Source organism: Gracilinanus agilis, chromosome 5, assembly GCF_016433145.1.
Source record: "Gracilinanus agilis isolate LMUSP501 chromosome 5, AgileGrace, whole genome shotgun sequence".
NCBI lineage: Eukaryota > Metazoa > Chordata > Mammalia > Didelphimorphia > Didelphidae > Gracilinanus > Gracilinanus agilis.
In genome coordinates this window covers 124,242,975-124,266,075 of record NC_058134.1, presented here as the reverse complement: position 1 = coordinate 124,266,075, position 23,101 = coordinate 124,242,975, and the positions used below count along the sequence as shown (strand labels likewise).

Here is a 23,101-nt window from a genome sequence, read left to right as displayed (position 1 = left end):
CAGGAAATTTTGAATCTTTAACTCACTGAAGGAGATTCATTCTATATAATCCTATATAAGATTCCCATTCCCAAAGTTTTTCTGAAATCTGCCAGTGTTTAAAAGCCTGCTTATTTGATGTTGTATCATGAATTTTTCAATATTCTTTTTTTTTTTAACCCTTACCTTACATCTTAGAATCAATACTATGTAATGGCTCCAAGGCAGAAGAGTGGTAAAGGCTAAGCGATGGGGGTCAAGTGACTTGCCCAGGGTCACACAGCTGGGAAGTGACTGAGGCCAGATTTGAACCTAGGACCTCCCGTCTCTAGGCCTGACTCTCAATCCACTGAGCTACCCAGCTGCTCCCTGAATTTTTCAATATTCTTGAAGTAAAATTAGTTTTTTTCTTAATTAAAACAACAAATTCTATATAACAAAAGGAGTTGTTTTATGATCATTTTAAAAAAGATTTGCCTCTGGCCAAATGCCTTACATATTGACAACAATTACACCTCTGATTAGAACTTAGAATGCAGACAAGCTAGTTAGAAGAGCAAGTATGAGAAAAATGAGATAGTCCTGAAGAATCTTAGTGTCAAATATTAAAAGCCATTAAAGTCAATATATATAATATATATTTGCTTTGAGGAAAGTGCTTTATAAGCTGTAAAGTATAGTTTAAATGCATTATTATTATTTCTAATAAAATAACAAATCTAATCCTCACTCCTTAGCATATTTGAAAGCACCCTCCACTCCCCTTTTTAACTGATCTTTGGTCTAATACATGGCAGTCTATTTAAGAATTCTAAATTGAAGGGGCATCTGGGTAGCTCAGTGGATTGAGAGCCAGTCGTAGAGACGGGAGGTCCTAAGTTCAAATCTGGTCTCAGACACTTCCTAGCTATATGACCCTGGGCAAGTCACTTGACCCCCATTGCCTACCCCTTAACACTCTTCTGCCTTGGAGCCAATACACAGTATTGACTCCAAGATGGAAAGTAAGGGTTTAATTTTTTAAAAAAAGAATTCTAAATTGAGGCAATCTAGACTCATTTATATTTCATTAGTTTAAATATTTCCTATTTGAGGGGTGGTGGCAGTTAGCCTCAAGAGCATATAAGGTCTGCCCTCATCTTTCTTTCCCTTAAATTGTATTTACTTCCCACTTGGATCCATGCTTCAGAAATAGCTGACTTTCTACCATACTTTTTCCCTGTCTTCCTTGGAATCCACGTAATATATTGGAAAGAACACTTTGTCTATAGTTTGAAGATGCATGTTTTGAGTCCTGGCTCTACTACTCACTGTGTAATTTTAGGCAGATGCATAAAACAAAGGGATTTCAATTAGGTAATATCTAGGCTACCTTCTAGCTCTAAATTTTATGATACTCATAGCACATGGAGTCACAAAATTTGAGAGTTTGGAGGGACCTCTGCAGGCATCTAGTTCATCCCATACCTGTAAGTAATTTCTTTTAAACATAATCTGCCAGGCAGTCATCTAATCTCTGCCTGAAGATTTCTAGTGAAAGGAATTTTACTACTTTTCAAAGCAAATTGAATAAGTTTTTCTTGACATCATGTCCAAACTTCCCTCTTTACAAAGTCCGTTCATTATTCCTAGTTCTGCCTTTTGGCACCAAATAGAACAAGTCTAATTCTCTATTCATATAAGCATTTTCATGCTTGAAGATAGTTTTCATGTCTACTCTTAGTCTTCTCTTCTTCAGGCTGAATCTGCCCAGTTCCTTCACTAGCTTCTTCTATGTCATAGACTCAAAGCCCCTCACCATTCTGGTTTACTGAGTTACTGTCCAACTCATCAGTGTGGTTCTCAAATTGTGTCCATTAGTCAGCTAGTTTTTATTGAGCATCTACTTCCAGGCACTCTGATAAGTGCTGAGGTATCCAGAGTTAACACTCCAGATATGTTATTGCTAGGGTAGAATACAGAGGAACGAACCATCAACTCTTTCTTGGGAGCTTTGGCTCACAGTACAGCCAATGATCACATTAGCCTTTTTGCTTACTATGTCACAATGCTGACTCAATATTTAATTTGCAGTCCACTAAACCTCTGTATCTTCTTCAGACAATCTGCTGTCTAAACATTTTCCTCTCCTATCTTGAACATGTAAAGTACATTTTTTAAACCATTTATTAATATTCATTTTTAACATGGTTACATAATTCATGCTCCTACTTTCCCCTTCACCCCCCACACTCCCCCCACCCATGGCCGATGCACATTTCCACTGGTTTTATCATGTGTCATTGATCAAGACCTATTTCCAAATTGTTGTTAGTTGCATTGGTGTGGTCATTTCGAGTCTACACCCCCAATCATATCCACCCCAACCCATGTGTTCAAGCAGTTGTTTTTCTTTTATGTTTCCTCTCCTGTAGTCCTTCCTCTGAATGTGGGTAGCGTCTTTACCATAAATCCCTCAGAATTGTCCTGTATCATTGCATTGCTGCTAGTACAGAAGTCCATTACATTCTATTTTACCACAGTATATCAGTCTTTGTGTACAATGTTCTTCTGGCTCTGCTCCTTTCACTCTGCATCAATTCCTGGAGGTCTTTCCAGTTCACATGGAATTCCTCCAGTTTATTGTTCCTTTGAGCACAATAGTATTCCATCACCAGCATATACCACAGTTTGTTCAGCCATTCCCCAATTTAAGGACATACCCTCATTTTCCAGTTTTTTGCCACCACAAAAAGTGCAGCTATAAATATTTGTAAAGTAGATTTTTTTAAACCCACCTGTGAAGACTTTACAATTGTTCCTATTGAATTTCACTTTATTGAATCCCAGTATTTAGTTGAATCCAATAAACATTTATTAAATGCCTCATATGTATACACACACATACACACCAGTTATTTTGCTAAGCACTAAATGACAGGGACCTTACAATCTAAAGAGGGAAGACAACACATAAAAAGAAGCTAGAAAATAGGGACACAAGGGGCTCTTCTCCCACCCCCACCTTACCATGGGATTTTTGTAGAGTTTAGACCAAGCAGAGCTGAACCAAAGATGGAATATTCAAATTATGGCTCTATCTCTATTAGATTTGTCTCACAGCTTTGTGTCTGTAGTTTTGATGTTGTTTTGTTGGTGTTCAGTTATTTCAGTGGTGTCCAACTCTTTGTGACCCCACTTTGGGATTTTCTTGGCAAAGATACTGAAGTGTTTTGCCATTTCATTCTCCAGCTCATTTTACAAATAAAGAAACTGAGACAAGGTTAAGTGACTTGTCCAGCATCACACAGCTAGTAAGTGTCTGAGGTCAGATTCAAATTTAGGTCTCCCTGCCTCCATGCTTGGCACTTTGCTACCTAGCTTTCCTTACATGTCTAATGGGAAACACTTGTGGGTAACTTAAATATTACTGAGTTTAGAGAAAGGGGAGAAGGAGGACTGACTGTACAGGAATAACAGACTAGAACTAACAAATTGGGGAAACACAAACCCCACCAAAGAACAAGGAATGGGAAATTATGGATTGGCAGTTGATACCAAGTGCCACCACAGATCCACCTAGCCTGAGAGTCTGTAGAATTAACAGACAGCAGTGGGTAGACTGGGACCAAAGAATTATAAAATACAGATGTAATAAAGTCTATAGGGTTAGAGATGATGGGAGAGGTCACACTTAACCTAAAACACTAAGTATCAAATTCAGGGTTAAAAGTTGAAGATCTGGGAAATCCCTACACTACACTAAACAGGCAGCTGAGACACAAGGGACAAATGGGATCTCATGTAGATGGTCAATAGGTCTTGAACAGTAGTAGTCCCAGTAAACTCCAAGAGCACAGGAACCAGCCAAATAACTCTTCAGAGGAAAATCAGGGAGATTGACTTTGTCAACCAAGCAAGTCAGAAATCTCAACCTCTACTCCTTGATCCTGCTAATTGTAAGGTCTCAGGTGTTGCTTTGAGATACCCAAATCCACAGGTCTCTCAGGTCAGTGGTTTCCCAACTCCTTCAAAACCCCAACTGCCTTTTTGAGAGTCTTGTTCGAGGTTGGAATCTCAGCTCCTGCCTGCTTGTCTAAGCTTCCAAAGTGCCTTAAAACCTATTTCCCTCTTACACATGCCATCTATAACTTTAAGCAGTGCATAAAAAGAAGTGAGCAGAACCTGGACAAGAATTTGTGCTATAATAAAAAACAGTGTGAAAACAAACAACTTTGAAAGACTTAATTGTGCTCATTGACACAGTGTTCTACTATGATTCCAGAGGTCCACTGATAATGCATGATCCCTACTTCCTGATGGATAAAATATACAAAAGGAGACATACTATTTTGGACATGTCCAATAGGAAAATTCTTTTGCTTTAATAAGTACATTTGTTACAAGGATTTGTTTGTTTATTTTTCCTGAGGGAGAATATGAGATAGAAGAGAAAACAAATAAGTCTTTGTTAATTAGGGAAAAATTGAAATATTAACTTTCACTTTAGAGAGAGAGAGTGTGTGTGTGTGTGTGTGTGTGTGTGTGTGTGTGTTTGGTAGTTAGTGTATATTGTTTTCTTGGCTTTGCATTATATTACATATCTCTTTGCATTATATTATATAAGTAACACTTACAGGAAATTCATTTTAAGTGAATATCCATTTTATCCTCTCCTGTACAATTCTTGCTTATGAGTTTAAATTAGGCTTCCATTGAGGTGCTACCCTTTGTCTGGAGATCTTCTTCTGGGGTAGAAGAAATTGCTATATACCAATAAAAATAGTAACTTTTATGCAGGGTTTGAATTTTCCACAGGATTCTTATATTTAGCTCTTCCTAGGGGAAAATAAAATCAGGCTCACATATTATTTTCAAACTATCACCCCTTCAGCTAATTTTAAAAACAAAACACAGATCTCAAAGCGTCATCAGTACAATAGTGACAAAGTATCCAACGTCTTATTTTGTTGACTAATTTCGACAATTTTTGTATTGAGCATACCACACATGGTAAGGACTGAATTCCATTTTTATTTCAGATAATTTTTTCTTACCAAATTTAACTAGAAGTAATCTGGAGAGAAGGTGAGCAAAGATGGAATTTTGAGAAACTTAAATTATATATATATAGCCAAAATTTCAAAGCCTATTTTTTTTTGTTTCCAAAAGGTAGAGACAGATTTTGTCTTTCAGTAGACAGAGGAGTTCAACCTAAATTTTTTTTTAAATAGATAATTTGCTGCTGGCTTTTATGTATGTAGGAAACCCATGTAATAATAAAAGAGCCAGTACTGGATGTTTACAGAAAGGAGATAGAGAAAGAGTCTATGTGATGAGTCTCTCTTCCAGGACTCCCCTGGAGCTGAATATACACTTGGAGACTTTAAGGGGGTTGAAACTAGGTGACCTGGATGGTTGTGCCGCCCCACAGGTGTTGGGGGCAAGGCTTCCCTATACACAAGATATGTGGTACCCCAATCCAATTCTGAATAAGGATGGGGTTCACACAAACCTTCCTCCTGTTAAGTTACTTTCACAGCAGGTGGTCTGGCTTCCAGATGGAGGCATCCAGAACAAACTGTGGTTCCCCTCTCCCTTGTTGTCTCTCAGGCACTGTGGATCGCTATCTGACTGATGAATGGCTTTTATTATTCTTGATTCAGGGACTGGGGAAAAGGGGTGAAGGGTGGAAGGATTTTGGGATACCCTCTGATCTATTTCTATGGGGTCCATCACTTGGGTGGGAACCTTACCCCAAAGCTTCTTCCCTCACTTCTTCTCCTTTTGTTTTTCTATTTCTAACTTTTTCTATAATTGTAAGGTTTGACTGAAAAAAGGTCTCTCAGCAAGGTTGGGTAATGGGAGAAGGAGACAAAGAGATCACTCCCAAAATGGAGTCCAAAAAACTTGGCTGACTAGGTTGCAGTCTTGTTGGGTAAGATGCAATGGAATGGCTTTGATCAGGGAATCAGCTTTTCAGTTTCCAAAGAAAGATCCTCAGGAAGCCCTCAGGACTGGATCTGAGCTAGAATGTCTGCCTCCTCCCTCTTCCCAGTCCTCTGCTGGAAGACCTCCCCTTCTCCTCCTTCTTCGGAGAAATTCCCAGAATTTTCTCTGGTCTCAACAGTCAGCAACTGTTGGTAACTGCCTTCTCTGGCTCTTTTTGTCCCATCCCCCTTGCACAAATCCCATCCTTACAGTATCCTAGTTTTGTGTGGTGGGACTTTTGGAAAAAGTCATGCATCACTATTTCCTATTCCTATCTTATGTTCTCCCTTCCTCCACAATAATAAATCCTTATCTTGTCTTATCACTATACTAATTACCTATTCCTATTCTAAGATGGGTTTTGGAGAGGTTGGTAGGGGGATGAGGGTTGCAATTTATATAACAATATTTACAGGGTGTGAAACAATTTTGTAATATGAAAAATTTTCCAGTGAACCAAATGTCTAAGTTATAATATAACAATTTTCTTATCCTTAAACTCTTCAAAGTTATTATTTAACCCATCTATGATTTTAACAGAATTTTAACTTGTTTCTACTTTTAATATATGTCTATCAAGTAATGTAATACAACTATCTTATTGTTGCTAGCTGTTATCAAATTATGTTTAAACTACCTATGTTTTAAATGCAGTGTTATTTTTTATATTGAGAATCTATTTTAGTATGTTAGTATTCTTAGTTATCTATCCAACAACACTTATATATTTTATTCTTAAGCTTCCCCTGCACTAGCTTGCTAAAATTTTTTAAACTTCCCTAGCCCTTTCTGCACTTTCCCTATGTCTGATGTCCAAATTATCTGCTAAATTGTTAGTGTGCTACATGGTTAGGGACTATTATTTACAATTCTACTCTACTTTTCCAACCTGTGTTACAGGTATATATAAATTTTACATTATTTACACTATTATACAATTGTACAAGCATTAGTTCTGCATATTGATTTTAACTAGACAAGAAAATTGCTTGATCTTCTTATGTGGTTAAAACCTTATGGAACTTGCAATTATTAATGTTATAGACATATATACATTTTGTATTTACACAATCTTCCGACACTCGCTTATTTACATGAGGTCTAGACTAGATATCAGTTTTGTGTTCTCTTTATGTACTGTGCATACAAAATACTCTTGTTTTCAAAGTTTTTAGTTTTCTTCAAGTTGTTTGTAGATTTCTCTTGTATCTTGATGCTATGTACTGTTGTTGCATTTTTCCCTAAAGTGTGAGATTAATTTTTTTTTTTTTGCTATCACTGCACCATAATCTTGCGTAAACTGTTTCCTTTTATCCTCTTTGTGCAATTGTCCATTTTTGCAAAGTTCAAAGTTCAAAAATTTTTTCACATTGTCTTTTCACATACTCTTTTCTTGCATCTTTTTTCTTGGTGATTTTCCCAATTTCCTTTTCTTTTGATTCTTTTCCCCTTCTCTGTTTCTCCGGCACATGTTGTCTATTGTCATACATGTTGTCAGACAGCCTCTCTGATCCTGATGCAGGAACAGTGTGGACTGTGATGCTTTGTCAGTGATGTCAATCAATTGTTTGTGTGTGTATGTTATATGCACTTTCAGATGTTTTGCAATAATTTTGAATTTCAATTCTCAATCCTCAGCACTTTCTGTAATTTGCCTATCTTGAACTTTCTGGGTGTTCTGCATTTGTATGTTTCTTTTCAGGTTTAATGTGGGTCATGTGGAACCATGAATCTTTTGCTTCTACCTTTACATTTGTAGGAGTAATGAGCAAAATCTTATAGGGTCCTAACCATTTGGGGTCTGTTACTGATTTTCTTGTGGAGTTTCTTATGTACACTATGTCTCCTGGTTTTAAATTATGCAAGTTGCAATGAAGGGGAACTTTGTTGAATCAAACCAAGTTCATGGAGTTCTGTGAGTCTTTGTTGCCCGGCCTAGATATATTTATGCAGTTCATAATATAATAATAGTCCAGCATTGAGGCATATGAGGTTTTGTGAGCTCTCCTTTGCCAAAAAAGTCGACCATATAGCATTTCAAATGGGGAAAGATGTAAGTCCCTGCTAGGTTTGCTTCTCAGATACCATAACACCATTGGTTGAACTAGCAATCCAATAATCCTTTGATTCCATTTATATATACTGTTTTCATTGCTATAGTCTTCTCCACATTATGTTTGTAATCCTTCTGTGTTTAGGCTTTTCTTTAGGTCGGTGATGGGCAAACTAGGGCCCGTGGGCCATATGGGGGCTGCGGAACATTATTCCTAATCTGACGAATACAATGAGTAGGATACAGTAAAATGAAACTTTGAAAGAGTTGCCTTAGAAAAAGACTGACAGATGAGTATTTCCTTTCCTTTGGCCCCCTCTTTAAAAAGTTTGCCCATCACTACTTTAAATGTTCTGTATTTAGGGAATCTTGATGCTTAGTCCTTAGCATTTAGCATCACTAATATGTTTTTATTTGGGTAGAAATTGGGCGGGGAAGACTGGTAGGCAAGGACTAGAAGTAAAGAAGTAATTCTTTTGATATCTATAATTTCTCATTGCTGTCACTCTGTTTGACTGAACTTTAAATCGACATCTATTGTTCATTGACCTGTCTTCTATGTTGCAGAAACATTGCTGAGGCTCTTGTCAGCAAAGGACTGGCAACGGTGATCCGCTATAGGCAAGATGATGATCAGAGATCTTCCCATTATGATGAACTTCTTGCTGCTGAGGCCAGGTAGGATGGAATTGTTTCCACAAAAATTTAGGAATGCAAAGGCTCTCTTTATTTTCAGTCCCACATAAAACAAATAATATATTTTTTAAAATCCAAGTTCTTGATATTGTTAATGCCATTATCTACTAGTTGCTACCACTGTGGCCCTTTTTATATAAATACTACATCTGCTTTTCTTTACCAACCAGAATTCTCTACTCCTCAATACCTATTTGTCACCTTATAAACCTTTCGTCATGTACAGAGGAAATGAAAACATTTAGTAAGAAATGAGTTTTGTCTTCCTTCTAATAAGTGATGCCCAGCTTTGGGGAACCACTTTGAACTATACAACAAAATGCTTGACCCCATCCAAAATTTAACATGTTTTGTGGACATTATTGCAAGTACCTGTCAGAGATAGAGGATCTACTGTCCTTCATTTAATGTAATGGACAATTTAGATGATATAACATCTGTTTCATTTTTCAGGGGATATTCCTATCTCAGTAAAACATTAAGAGAAGAAAAACCTGGATACAGAATAGCCAAACTGAATTTAAGACTTTGTTACTGATGGAAGATTATTCTGGGTTATGACATTTGCCTCTAACACCATGCCATTTGTTTATAAATAGATTACCTCTGGGTTGTCATGCAGAATGCCAGTTAAGTATTTGATCTGTCAGGGATCTCTGCTAGATTTTGTCTAGTGGGCTTTTCCCAGAAGAGTGTTATGGATCTTATTCTTGGAGGTAAAGGAATAGAAAATCAGCATTTTTGTTTGTGCCAACATTTATCAATGCAATAATACATACTGTGAAAGGTTACTGAAGTGAGTTTAGTTTTCTTCCTTTTGCATATTGGGTGGGAATGTGTGTTCTTAATTTGTGGGGAAAAAAGATCATGGCATTGGATCTATGTATATCCCATTTGTCCTGGTTAGTAGAAAAATTACTGTAAGCTACTATTAATATAAAGATATAAAGAAAGGATTAGAGAGAATTATAATAGTGTGCCCAGTATACCAGGAGACCCTTTAAAGAATTAATAATTAATACTAAAATAATAATACTTCCGATGCTTAGAAGTATAAAAAATGATTAATATATCAGGGAAGTTGGAAGGATGGTAATAATTTGTAGGACTCCACTGAAGATTAAAGTTGAAATAAACTTTTCAGACTGCTTTTAGAAACTGACATGTTATACTCTAATCTTTAACAAATATGCATAGATATTATAGACTTTTAGTTCTATTTCATAATCAAAGGATTTTTATTCTTGTATTATTTATGTGTTGAAGGTCATATAGGTAATAGGATGATTGTACATTTAAGCAGTGAACTCTTTGGAAATAAGTATTTTGATTCATTTGTGTAGATTGATGATGCATAAGCCTACTTTGGAGTTATTGCCTTGAATCCAGGTTGCATTAAATAAGGATACCTTAGTCTTTTCTCACTTGATAAGAAGTTCTCAAAAATGAGTAGGAACAACCAGTATATATTACAAAAGTTTTCTTCTGATATATTGTGTAAGTAAACCATATGAAAGTGAAACCACCCCAAAAGTGTGAAGCTAATAGAGCATAAAGTTTTATTAACTAGTAGACAGGGTCAGTTGGCCAGATCAAGATGCTATGTTATAATGTAATAAAATGTGTTACAAATTGTGATAATGAGATTAAATCTACCCTGTCCATCTTTAGATTTAATCACCAAATGTGAAAACATCTCCATTTAACAAACAAGTTGAGAGGTCTGTAACCCATATGTGTTAGAATGAGTAATAAATCAGAATTTACTGATTGCCTTGTGAGCAGTCCTAAGAAAAGCATCTGTTGTGATTGGACACTCAAACTAAGAGGAAGGCACAGGAAGTGATGCAAAAGAGGCCCCTTTAAAAAGAGAGAGTTGAGTGAATCAGGAGTCTTCTGGTTCTTGCTTGGATGTGGAGGAGCTCTGGACCTGGGACCCTGAGACCTTGGTGAGACTGTTCTTAAATCTCTCTCTTAGAACTACACGTGGTGAGTGAAGAAGGCTGAGTCCTTTAAACTCCCAGGAGGTACTAAGCCTCCGGGAGGCTCCCTTGATTGGGAGAAGCCCTTGTGGCTAAAACCCTTGTTAATTGACTTTTAGGCTTTGGTTGGGCCTCTGGAGCTCTGCCAGAGTAAAGCCCAGACTTGAATACAAATCTCTTATTCTACCCTCTTCTCATCTCTTTACTTCTACTCTCTCCTATATTTTGTAAACAAACTTCCATAAAAGTCATTTTGACTTGAGGTTATTCTTTAATTGGGAATTAATAATTACTCAATTCCCTGGTGACCTAACCTTTTAATATATTTAACCAAAAACCCTCTTTTCCCCCTTTCAAAATGAGATCACATAGATGACCAGGCAGTGTGATATAACAGAAAATACCATTGAGCTAGGAATTAGCAGATGGGGCTTCAAGGGCAAATTTAGCCACCAACAGGCTGTATGAGCTTAAATAAATTATTTAACTTCTTCAGGATTCAATTTTTTCATTTTGCAAATGACACGGTTGAGCTAAATAAATTTCTGCCATACCATCTAGTCCTGAGAGATTCTAGGAAAGAAAAATCATCATCTTCTCAATACCTATCACTTCCCAACTCTTCAGTCTTTCATTTTAGCTTGAAGTGCCATCCCCACCATCACCAGACTACTCTAGTCTTTATTATGCTTCTGAGGACCATGTTCCCATGCATATCTCACTGTCACATCACCTTAATCATCTTTTTAGTTGATCCTACTGCCTCATGCCTTTTGAATACCTTGGTTTAGGATTATTTTTCCCCCGAGTTGTCTTAGCTACATTTTCTAGATTGGACTTTACTTTTTAATTTTTTGCCTCTATTTCAGAGGCCCTGGAACGTCCCAGTTCAGTGTTCTGTAGATTTCATTGGGGAGTTGTTTACTTCTTTTCCTAGACCTTGAGAGCTCTTAAACAACAATGAGTTTGGTGCTTACCCCATTATTTCCTGCTGGATGACCTGTCACTTAACTAATAGCTTTTTGTTTACCTCCCTTTCACCCTTTAAAAATCTTTATTGATTATATTCTGATCCAAGGCAATTTGAATTAATTTGCCAAACAAAATTTCATGAGGGGCTGTAACCAATTTATTTAACAAGGCCAAATTAATGATATCTACTACATTTCCATCAAACTTTCATTCAGAAACTCATTGGGAAAAAGATAGAAGTTTTAGGGTAACGTCTTCATTTTTATTACCTAGGCTTTAGAGCTATGACAGTTCATTACTAAAGATAGTTTTGACCCTCTCCCTTGCTTAGTGATTTTCCTCCATGCCCACTTTGGTTATGTCAATGATTATAAATACCCAGTGCTCCTCTTTTGACTTTGCCTCCCAGAATACTTTGTGTCCATCAGTCCTTTTAGAAGAACAGAATAACCTTGGGTAAAGGGCAGACTGTTAACTCATCTGTCTGTTTTGTCAGTGCAACTGCCTTCTCAGTTATAAGTACAGGAGTTGATGAGCTTTCTAAGGATTCTGGGGTTGTTTTCTTTGTCCTAATCTGCCAGCTTTTCCAATCTTACACTGAAGGGAGTTTAGGGAGAAATGACTAGTGGGCACTTTGGGAGATGAATCTGAGACAAGAAGAAAGTGCACACACCTGTGTGCTGGAAACTAGCACATCATTGGTTCTACCTGTAGATCTTTTTTAGAATCCTTCTTTATTCAAGGACTGTGCAATTTTTTGGAAGCCTTCAATAAACCTGAACTGTATTGCATAAAACCATCTCTCTCCTTCTTTAAAAGACAAACAAAACACAAAATTCCCAAATGATGGCCTTCCTTTTTCGACTCACTTGTCTTTTGCCAGTTGCCTCTTCCCCCACTGCCTCATGTCCCACCAAGATAAGGTTTTGCTATTTGCATGGACTCTTGGGTCTTTTTTCTCATAAAGACTCTGTTGAAAAGCCTTCCCACTTAACAACCTCTCCTTTTGGAAGGCAGGGAGAGGAGACAGATTCTTGGTAGACTCGAGCCATACTTTTGCCAATAGTTTCCCTGAACTATGTTCTGAAAAACCTAAGAAAATGACCCCTTTCTCTCATGGTTTTTTTTTTGTTGTTTGTTTTTGTTTTTTTGGGTACATTTCCATTTACTATTGCTTTTCTGTTATAGAGATAATATAGAATTTATTTTTGGTTTTTCTGCATGCCTATTCCAGTTTTATGTTCACAAACATCACCAATTCTTCTAAATCAGGAATCTTAGGTTTTGTTTCTTTTTTTGGGTGTGTGTGTGTTTGGGGGGGCTAGGACCCCTTTGACAGTCTAACAGAACCTATGAAATTCTTCTCAAAATAATGTTTTTAAATGTATAAAACAGGATACATTAGATTACAAAGGAAACCATTTACCATGAAATACTGTTAGCAAAATATTTTTGAAAATTCATTTATTCCTTGAAATTTATTCATGGATCCCTGAGGTGGGGAAGGGAAGTAGATCCCATTATATGCCATATAAACAAGTTTAAGAAATAGATTTTAAAATTACTTAGGGAATAAATTAAGAACCCTTCTGGCTAACAGAATCAATATTAGAAACCATCTTCCCTAACAACTAGACTCTCTCTCATCTCTCTGTTCCATTCATTGTATTTTTCTTTCTTGTTCTTTGTCCTGTTTGAATGTTCTTCTATTGATCTGTGCGGTTTCTAGTATAATACATGTTATTCTTGATCATTGGATTTAGCATTTGATAGAATGGCAATTATTTGGACACATTTCCTGTTTGTTTTCCTCTGAGTACTAAATTATGTGGAAGTTCTACTCTGTCAATAATGGTTTTCAATTAAATTTAAATCTAGCTAGATATTTGCTTTTTTTTTTTTAAGTAAGGAGAAAGAATCATATATGGATTCTGACTTTCCCATTGCTGATAGCTCCAATGAGTGCATTTTTAAAAAGTAAAATTATTTTAAAAATTAATGAACTCACCAGAAACTGTGTCTCTTTACAGAAAAATGTCATGAAGTTAATGGCAGTTGAGAGTGGAACTTCTAAGGACTCTTACAACTGTAGATTCTGTAATTTTTGAATAAGGATACACATTTGTCTCCGTATATTTTGGTGTGCCTCATTCTATCTTTGAAAAAGCAACTATCTTTTTATAGTCCAATGTATGATCTGATTTAAATATATTCTGACCATTTTGTAATCTATTAGCTCTATCTTGGGAAATGAAGTAGAGGATTATAACCCCTTCAGTTTGTAAAGGTTAAATTTAGTGGTTGAAGTTAAATTATGTGAAATAATGTGGCCACCAGAGTTATTATATCTCAAGTTAGAAGTTTATTCACAAAATAGTGGAAAAAAATTAAGTAGAGAAATGTGAGAGATTAGAGAAAATACTTATGCTAGTGCTCTGCCAGTGCAGTTTTGATGACCGCTGCTTTATAGTATAGTTTAATATCTGGTACTTGCTAGGCCACCTTCCTTCACATTTTTTTTCCATTATGTCTCTTGATATTCTTGATCTTTTGTTATTCCAAATGAACTTTGTTATAGTTTTTTCTAATTCAGTAAAAAAGTTTTTTGGTAATTTAATAGTTATGGCGCTAAATAGTTAAATTAATTTGAGTAGAATGGTCATTTTTATTATGTTAGCTGGTGCTACCCATGAGCAATCAATGTTTTTCCAATTGTTTAGATCTAGTTTTTTTAAACCCTTAACTTCTGTGTATTGGCTCCAAGGCAAAAGAGTGGTAAGGGCTAGGCAATGGGGGTCAAGTGACTTGCCCAGGGTCACACAGCTGGGAAGTGTCTGAGGCCAGATTTGAACCTAGGACCTCCCGTCTCTAGGCCTGGTTCTCAATCCACTGGCCCCTTGTTTAGATCTAGTTTTAATTGTCTGGAAAGTGTTTTGTAGTTGTTTTCGTATAATTCCTGTGTTTGTTTTGGTAGATAGATTCCTAAGTATTTTATGTTGTCTAGGGTGATTTTAAATGGTGTCTCTCTTTCTACCTCTTGCTGCTGTGATGTGTTGGAAATATATAGAAATGCTGATGATTTATGTGCATTTATTTTGTATCCTGCAACTTTGCTAAAGTTGTTGATTATTTCTACAAGCTTCTTAGTTGATTCTCTAGGATTTTTTAAGTAGACCATCATATCATCTGCAAAGAGTGATAGCTTAGTCTCCTCCTTGCCCACTTTGATACCTTCAATTTCTTTTTCTTCTTTAATTGCTTTTGCTAGTGTTTCTAGTACTATGTTGAATAATAGAGGTGACAATGGGCATCCTTGTTTCACACCTGATCATATTGGGAAGGCTTCTAATTTATCCACATTGCATATAATGCTTGTTGATGGTTTTAGGTATATACTGTTTATTATTTTTAGGAAAGGTCCTTCTATTCCTATACTCCCTGGAGAAGCCTTTCCCAACCTCTTTTAATTCTATTGATTTCTTATTTACATTTTAATTATCCTGTGTACAAACTGCACACATTTGTTTGCTTGTTGTTTCCTCAGGAGATTGTGAACTCCTCAAAGGCAGGGTTGATTTTTGCCCTTTTTGTATTCCTAGCACTTAACACACTGCCTGCCACATAGCAAACACTTAATAAATACCTATTTGAGTTTTAATAATAAAAGAATATGAAGCATCACTGTTCTCCATATCCATCTACATGCGATCCTGAAAAACAACTATGTGAGTATATAGTTACTTCAGAATGTTCAATATGGATATTGCTAACTATAAATGTCTACTCCTGTTGAATTGAAGACTTCTACTATTTTAGGCTTAAGAAGAACCATTCCAGAAAGCTTTAATTTTTTAGGTAAGGAAATCACATCCCAGTCATGTCATGATAATAATAATTATGATCCATTTTTTTATATCAAAGAACAGAATTTTTACTTGCAAAGGAATATAGTCCTACTTAGTACTGTCATTTAAGGGTGACAGATTCCAAAAATGATAGAAATATATCAATGTCAAGAATTCTCTGAATATATTAGGAATACTTCATTTGGAATTTAATTCTCTGAATCATGTTCTTCTGAATTCTGCAGAAGTGGCAACTTCTTTTTTCTTTTTTGAGGGAACATTTTATTTTCCTCCCTCCCCCCCTTTTTTTATTGTGCAAATAGTCAACATCCTTCAATGCTAATTCTGGTGAGTAAGGTCAGTAATTTGACCATGTCATATTATTTTGTCACATTAAAATAATGGAATGCCTTTTTTTCTTTTTTTGGGGTAGCTCAGAAATGTATTTAAAGCCATTTTAATTTTAAAGTCATTCTCTACTTATGGTTGGGGGCGCTTCTGAAAACATAATAGGTCATATGCTTTAATCAGGTTGGGCAGTTGCTTTGTTTTCATATATGAGGATAGAGCATTTTAATAAAAAAAAAAAAGCTAAATAATTGTGTTTGAGTGGGCATTAGTTCTTTAATCATTGCCCAATACTTCCAATTGGTTTTTTTTTTTTTTAAGCCTGAGACCCTTACTCTTTGATCTTAATTTATGCAAAAATACTATAGTATCTAGTATATTGTTGCCCTTACCTTTGTCTTCATTCCTCATTTCTCAGGACTATAATGAGAATAATAGTCAATTACTGATACTTTATAATAGATTCTTGTGTCTGTTGAAGATATCATGTCTACTTGATGATTTTTCTTACATTTGAAGAATAATATCTAAATTACCTTATAAACCCTTCCAATGAATTCAGATACTCTTCCCTTTTTCTTCCCCCCTCCTATACTCCTGTTTGATTATCCAATGGGCTGCATATACATTTTGTCCAAAGTCTTAGACTCAAGAATGAATTTTCACATATACTTTGTTAAATTGCAGCAAGTTCAGAGAGCCAGTTTCTTAAGGAGTGATTTTGAATTTCATTTTTCCAGAGAGTGCCAATTGATCCAGCTTTTATATAGGAAATGTTCTATAAGTTATAAGTAAAAGTATTATACTTTTACGTTCTAATATCTATATCTGCAAATCAACATTAAAACTTAATACATGTTTCTGAATTTAATTTCCTTAGAAAGTTTAGAAGAGGGAGTATTAAAGATGGTTTCTTTGAGGGAATGCTTAGTTTTTATAACTGGTAAAACCAGGGACAACATTTATCAGTTAGAATATAATTTTTTTGCCACAACAAATGTAAAAATACCCTTTATTCATAAATTAGACATCTATGATTTGCTACTAAGGTAGTGTTATTAGACAATAGTATTCCACACCCCACTTCCCCCACCAATGCTCAGCTCTCTCAGCATCTTTCATTCCTTAACTTCCATGCAGTATTTAAAGAGGCTGCTGGTGCTGCCATAGTGGAGAGTGCTGGGCCAGGAGTCACATGACCTAATTTCAAACAGGCTTCAAATTTACTAGCTGTGTAACCTTGGACAAGTTTATTTGCCTTAGTTTCCTCAAATGTAAAATAAGAATAATAATACCACCTACCTCCCAGAGTTGTTATGAGAATAATATTTGTAAAAGTGCTTTAACACAATGCTTGGCATAGAGTATATTCTACTCTACTCATTCTCATACTCATACTCATACTCATTCTTACCCCCCACCCCTGCCATTTGACTGCTGAAATAATGGCCTCAACCGCTTCTTTTGTTACTGGGGTAGTAGAAAGAAATCCTTTGTGGCTCAGCTACAACAATGTCCTAATTTCTCCCTATATTAATAATTATTTTGGGTGATGGAGATCACATTTCTTGGATTTTTTTCCCCTATGTTTCCTTGTCACAAATTTATCATTTGTTGATTCATTGTTGTCTCTTCCAATTCCTAGTTTTCATGATACATACATTCAATCGAACTTGCTTGTTCTTTTTTATGATTTTCTGAAATCTGTCAACTGTTTAACTGCCCCATTAAATATATTGAATCTCTTTACTGCTGACCTTACCATCTTCTCTCTCTCTCTTTTTTTTTTTTTTCTTTTAAACCCTTAACTTCTGTGTATTGGCTCATAAGTGGAAGAGTAAGTGGTAAGGGTGGGCAATGGGAGTCAAGTGACTTGCCCAGGGTCACACAGCTGGGAAGTGTCTGAGGCCGGCTTTGAACCTAGGACCTCCCGTCTCTAGGACTGACTCTCAATCCACTGAGCTACCCAGCTGCCCTCCATCTTCTCTTGACACCACTTCTTAACAACTTTCTTCTTTGTCTATATTTTTTGTCTATATTTCCAGAAAATAAAGCTACTTCATCCTAGCATGCCACCTGGCTTCCTCATCTATATCTGCTCTACAGCATTATCTTAAGGCCTCTCCTAAGTTCTAGGCAACCAATAGGAATGCCAAACTAATTGCTTAATGCTACTGATTGATAGTATACTCCTAATTTATGCTAAACTCCATTTTTGTTTATTTCATCCATGACTTCAGCAAAAATATTTATAAGTTTATGAAGTAATTTACTTTTAAAATTTTTTTTAAAATATACATATTTTTACATGTACTTATTATCTGACCCTTCCATTGCCCCTTCCCTTCAATTGAACCCCCCCCCCCCAAAAAAAAAAACAGGAAAAGGAAAGCCACATCATTAAACTGGCACAGTTTGGCAAACGAATTCCACATTGGCCATTACCCTGCAGCCATGCCAGATTTGGATGCAAAAGCTCTGGCTTTGACTTTTTTGAGTTAAGTTACTTCATCTTGTTGATTCTTGTTGTTGCCTATAAAATGGCAGATGTGGATGACCTGAAATTTCCTTTTTTTACTTTAATTTCATGATCTTTTGTTCTCTTAACCTTAAAGAACTATAGGACTTTAGAAGTAGAATTGCATCAAAGAAATCATTTAGTACAACATTTTAAAAGATAAAATATCCCCATGCCCAAAGAGCTATAACTGGCCTAGGAGCATATAGCTAGTGTCATGTTTCTGCTCACTGTTCTCTTTTCTCTATTTACTGCAACAATTTCTAGTTAGTTTTTATTTATGCCTTTTCTTTTTTCCATTTAAAAATATTTATTTTTGTCAAATATTTTCCAATTACATGTAAATTTTTTTAATATATACTTTTTAAAAATTCCCTCCTTCCTGTCCCTTCTCTCCTCCTTGAGAAGGCAAGAAGTATATTGATTTTACATATGAAGTCATGCAAAGCACATTTCCATATTAGGTATGTTGCTAAGAAAAGACAAAAATAAAGTTTAAAAAGTATGATTCTATCTGCGTTCAAAGTTCATCAGTTCTCTCTCTAGAGGTGGATAACAATTTAATAATGGAGTCCTAATCATTATCTTGATCAGAGTAGCTAAGCCTTTCACAATTGGTCATCTTACAGAATTGCACTCATGTATAATTTTTTCCTCACTTCACTCTGTATCAATTCACGTAAATCTTCCAGGTTTTTCTGAAATCTTCCAACTAGTTGTTTTTTATAACCCAATAGTATTCCATTGCGATCATATACCATAGCTTTTTTAGCCATTTCCCAATTTAGGGGGGGGGATGCTTTTTCTTTTTATATCACAGTAATTTTTGTGTCAATTTCCTTCTGTTCACTTTTAGAACTTTCCCTCCTAACAATGATAATTAAGCAAAATCAACTGACAGTGTGACCAAGTCTTCCAATAGAGATTTCCACATGGTTGAATAAATATATTAAACATTTATTAAGTACTTACTATGTGCTGAGCCCTAGAGATACTAGTAGAAAAGCAAAATTCAGTCCATTCTCTCAAGGAACTCACGTTCTAATTGGAAAAAAACATATGGAAACTGTTAGCTGCAAGTAAGATGGAAAATTCCCATGACCCTTAAGGTGTAGTGGCAAAGCAGATGTAAGACCTCTTCTTTAATGCTATTTCCTCTAGTAAAATCATATTAGTTTCTGAGACTGAACTTTTTGACAGTGCCAAGAACTTTCCTTTATTGAGCTTCAGTAGTTATGGATGTAGCACCTATAGAAATAATTACCTGGAAGCATGTCCATGGAGGTTGTTTCTCACAATGGTATCTGAGAGCACTGCTCTAGAACAATCATTTCTGTCCTCAGGACTTTTGTGTTTAAGGTATGTTCTGTCTTCATTTGAGTCTGAGGGGAGATAATGGTCAGGGGATGGTGGTGGGTTTGATTTATCTGGCACATGCTACCTCCTCTCTCCTTCTGCTGCAGCTGGCTAGCTTGCCTGCCCCATGTGTGGCCAGTGTTAGACAGATGTTGGGGATAGGTGATCCCTTCTCCACAAGAGGTGCTCCCTCAGATGATGGATATGAGGGATAGGCTAGAAGACAGACTGGCTGTCTTGGGGATGCTGCCTCTCCAAGGCTCCTGAGTGTATCTGCCTTTTGGTATGGTAGTGATGTGGGAGAAACACACCCAAATTTGTAGCAGGGTCTAGACCCAAGAATGAGAGACTCAAAGGCCATTCATTCCAGAAGAAAGAAAATAATTTTATTTGAAGAAGAGGTGGTTTACGGTGGTTTAATAGCATGTGGAATAGCTAATCAGGTAGCTCTATTACTGATGGATAAGCCCAGGGGCTAGTAGAGTAGCCTCTTTGGAGATGATAGTGTGGAGTAGCTCTGCTATAGGGTGGCAGCTTCCCCTGAGGGGTGGATCAGTGTTGGCATATTTGTTGGGATCTGGGAGCTTAGTATCTCCCTTTCCAAACTCAGGAGAAGGTCCCTCCATTGTCCACCTTGTCATCATTTGTCAGGGAGAGGTGTTGATGCCCTTCAAGAATGGGAACGTGTGGAGGGAATATTGTACACTGGAGGACCACAAAAGGTAATTAATTATTTCTAAGAATAATATAAGCAATTAATAAAACAGAACGAGTACAAAGCTGATGCCTAGCATAGAATGTTACCAATCTGGTACATAGAATGGGTAATTGAACAATATACAATTCATGTTTGATTAATGCTGAAACTACAGGTGTTGCAGGTATTCCAGTTGATGTTTAACCACTGGTAACTAGTGAGATATTGAAGATTTCAAAGTATGAGGGTCCTATTCCTATTACTATCCCTTAGTACCCACATCATTAGTTGGTTAGCATTTGTAGCTGATGGTGATGAGGAAGGAGAGATGCCTATTCACAATTATTTTTTTCCTCAGTTTCTCTGTAGTCCTTTACCTCTTCCAAAAGGAGAGAGGTATGTTTTATCCATTATCTATTTTCTAGGGACAAGATTTTTATTTACAATTAACAATCATCCATTACTATTTCTCTTGTGCCATGTTATTCTTCCAGAATGGATTGGTCAGTCCTTTAATTTGCTTTCATTTTTCTCTATTTAGGTATTAACATTCTTACTTGACAGCTATAGATTCTGTTATTTTGCTCCCCATATCTGATACTACTTTGCTTTCTGTACCATACTCCTTGTCTTGTCATTTGCATCCATTCCAGGTCTAGGAAACAAATTGGGAATGGTGGGACATTATGCTTTATTTTTGCTATTCTGTTACTTTTGCTCTCAGATATATAGTCCTTTTATTATCAAGGAAGTAACTTGATTCTGGATAATGTTGTACATGTCTTATTGTCTTGTATCTTAAAGCTTATAAAGTATAAGCATTTTGAGGGTAGGGACTAAGTTTTGCATATCCTTTTATTTTGCTCAGTACATCATCCAAAATAGTCCATTTTCATAATTATTTGGCCCATATTTTGCTGAGTATATTTCATGCCTGAGCAGTCCCGTTCATTTTAAATTGTTGGCATGAAAGCAAGTCTTCTGTGTCTGTGTCATTTGTGCTGAGATGGTACTCCAGTAGTGCTGAAAAAGTGGGGACAAAATCATCTATCCTTCATTTATAAGTTTCAGATTTAGGTTTCCAGGCAGAAGGAAGAAGTGGCACTGAAGATATGCAAGAATTTTCAGCTTTTTAGGTACTTCGTGAAGGAGTATGGTCAATAATTTGGTTTTTGTTAATTACTAGACACTTAGCCACAATACCTTCTTTCCTGTGTTTAGAAGTGGATTGCAAATGGCTATCATTCAAAAGTTTTTCTCCTGTCCACTTCCATCTCCTTCTTTTAGATGCATATTTTCTACTCCTTATTGAGAATGACTGTCCCTTGTTTATTAGCAGCTATCCTTTATCTGTACACTTTACATTACTGTGAATTATAGAGAAAAAGCTTCAGAGGTGAACAGGCTGTGTTCTGCCCTCCTGCTTTCTTTCTCCCATCCTGGCTGAGCACCTGCTTGCCTTTGTGCTGGAACAGCCATTAAGGAGACACAGTAGGGAAGTTTAGAAGCCATAAGATTCATTCCTTGCCTAATGAAAAGGGATGGAGAGCTGTGGTGGCAACCTGCAGAGAGAGGTGGGGAGGGGAAGAGGTGAAGTTTAGTGTTTTCATTGGTGGAGCAGGTGTCAATGAAACAAGGTTGTCATCTGGCCTCTGTTTGCTCTTTGCTTAGAGAAAGTCTTTTTCATGTACTGAGGAAACTGGCATAATTGAGCACTGGATTCAGAATTAGAGGACCAAGTAAGTTTCTGTTACTTAATGCTTGTTTGATCTTGGGCAAATTAATTAACCTCTCTGTTTCTCTCAGCTTCCTTACCTGTAAAATGAGGAGACTAAGGTCCAATATTACTTCTAACTTTCGAATTCTGTGATTCTCCACAAACATCTGAAAGAAGCTGTAATACCTAGGATTTGTACAGAGAAATGTCCACTGATCGAGGGTTTACTCTACATCTATGTTTGGATCCCACTGGTGGGCATGGTGAGATAGGGCTTTGGCTACTATTAACAGCAACATGACATATCTTATCTCTTTTTGCAGAGTAGAGAATGGTTCAGGAGGAAATGTGAGCCTCTACCAAAAGATTTAAGAGTGATGTTTTATTCTGTTTTGTAGGTTGCATTTAGATACTTCTTATGGACTTTATTTTCTAAAAAGTAACAAGTTAATGCTGCCTTATTAGCTTTCTAGTTTGTAAACCCTAGGACAGTGATGGTGTTATGGGGATAATTTCAGGAAAGGTGTGTGGGATAAGGGAATTTGAAAGGAAGTTGTCAGAGACTTGCTAAATGAGTAATCTAGTACAAGATTCCAAAACCCTAACTGATTTAGAACTCAGTCAAAGCTAGAAAAAACTATATGACCCCCACTCTCTCTCACTCTCTCTCACTCTCTCTCTCTCTCACTCTCTCTCACTCTCTCTCTCTCTCACTCTCTCTCTCTCTCTCTCTCTCTCTCTCTCTATATATATATATATATATATATATATATATACCTTATTAGCTTTCTAGTTTGTAAACCCTAGGACAGTGATGGTGTTATGGGGATAATTTCAGGAAAGGTGTGTGGGATAAGGGAATTTGAAAGGAAGTTGTCAGAGACTTGCTAAATGAGTAATCTAGTACAAGATTCCAAAACCCTAACTGATTTAGAACTCAGTCAAAGCTAGAAAAAACTATATGACTC

At 36.3% G+C, this 23,101-nt stretch overlaps 1 protein-coding gene across 1 annotated transcript in view; it reads left to right on the top strand.

The window, feature by feature from the left end:
* Nucleotides 1–23,101, top strand: part of SND1 (staphylococcal nuclease and tudor domain containing 1) — a 524,029-nt gene that overhangs the window by 269,399 nt on the left and 231,529 nt on the right. Inside the window, exon 13 of the mRNA XM_044679610.1 lies at nt 8,570–8,680. Within this exon, the coding sequence (XP_044535545.1) occupies nt 8,570–8,680 (111 nt within the window). The remainder of the gene's footprint in view (nt 1–8,569; nt 8,681–23,101) is intronic.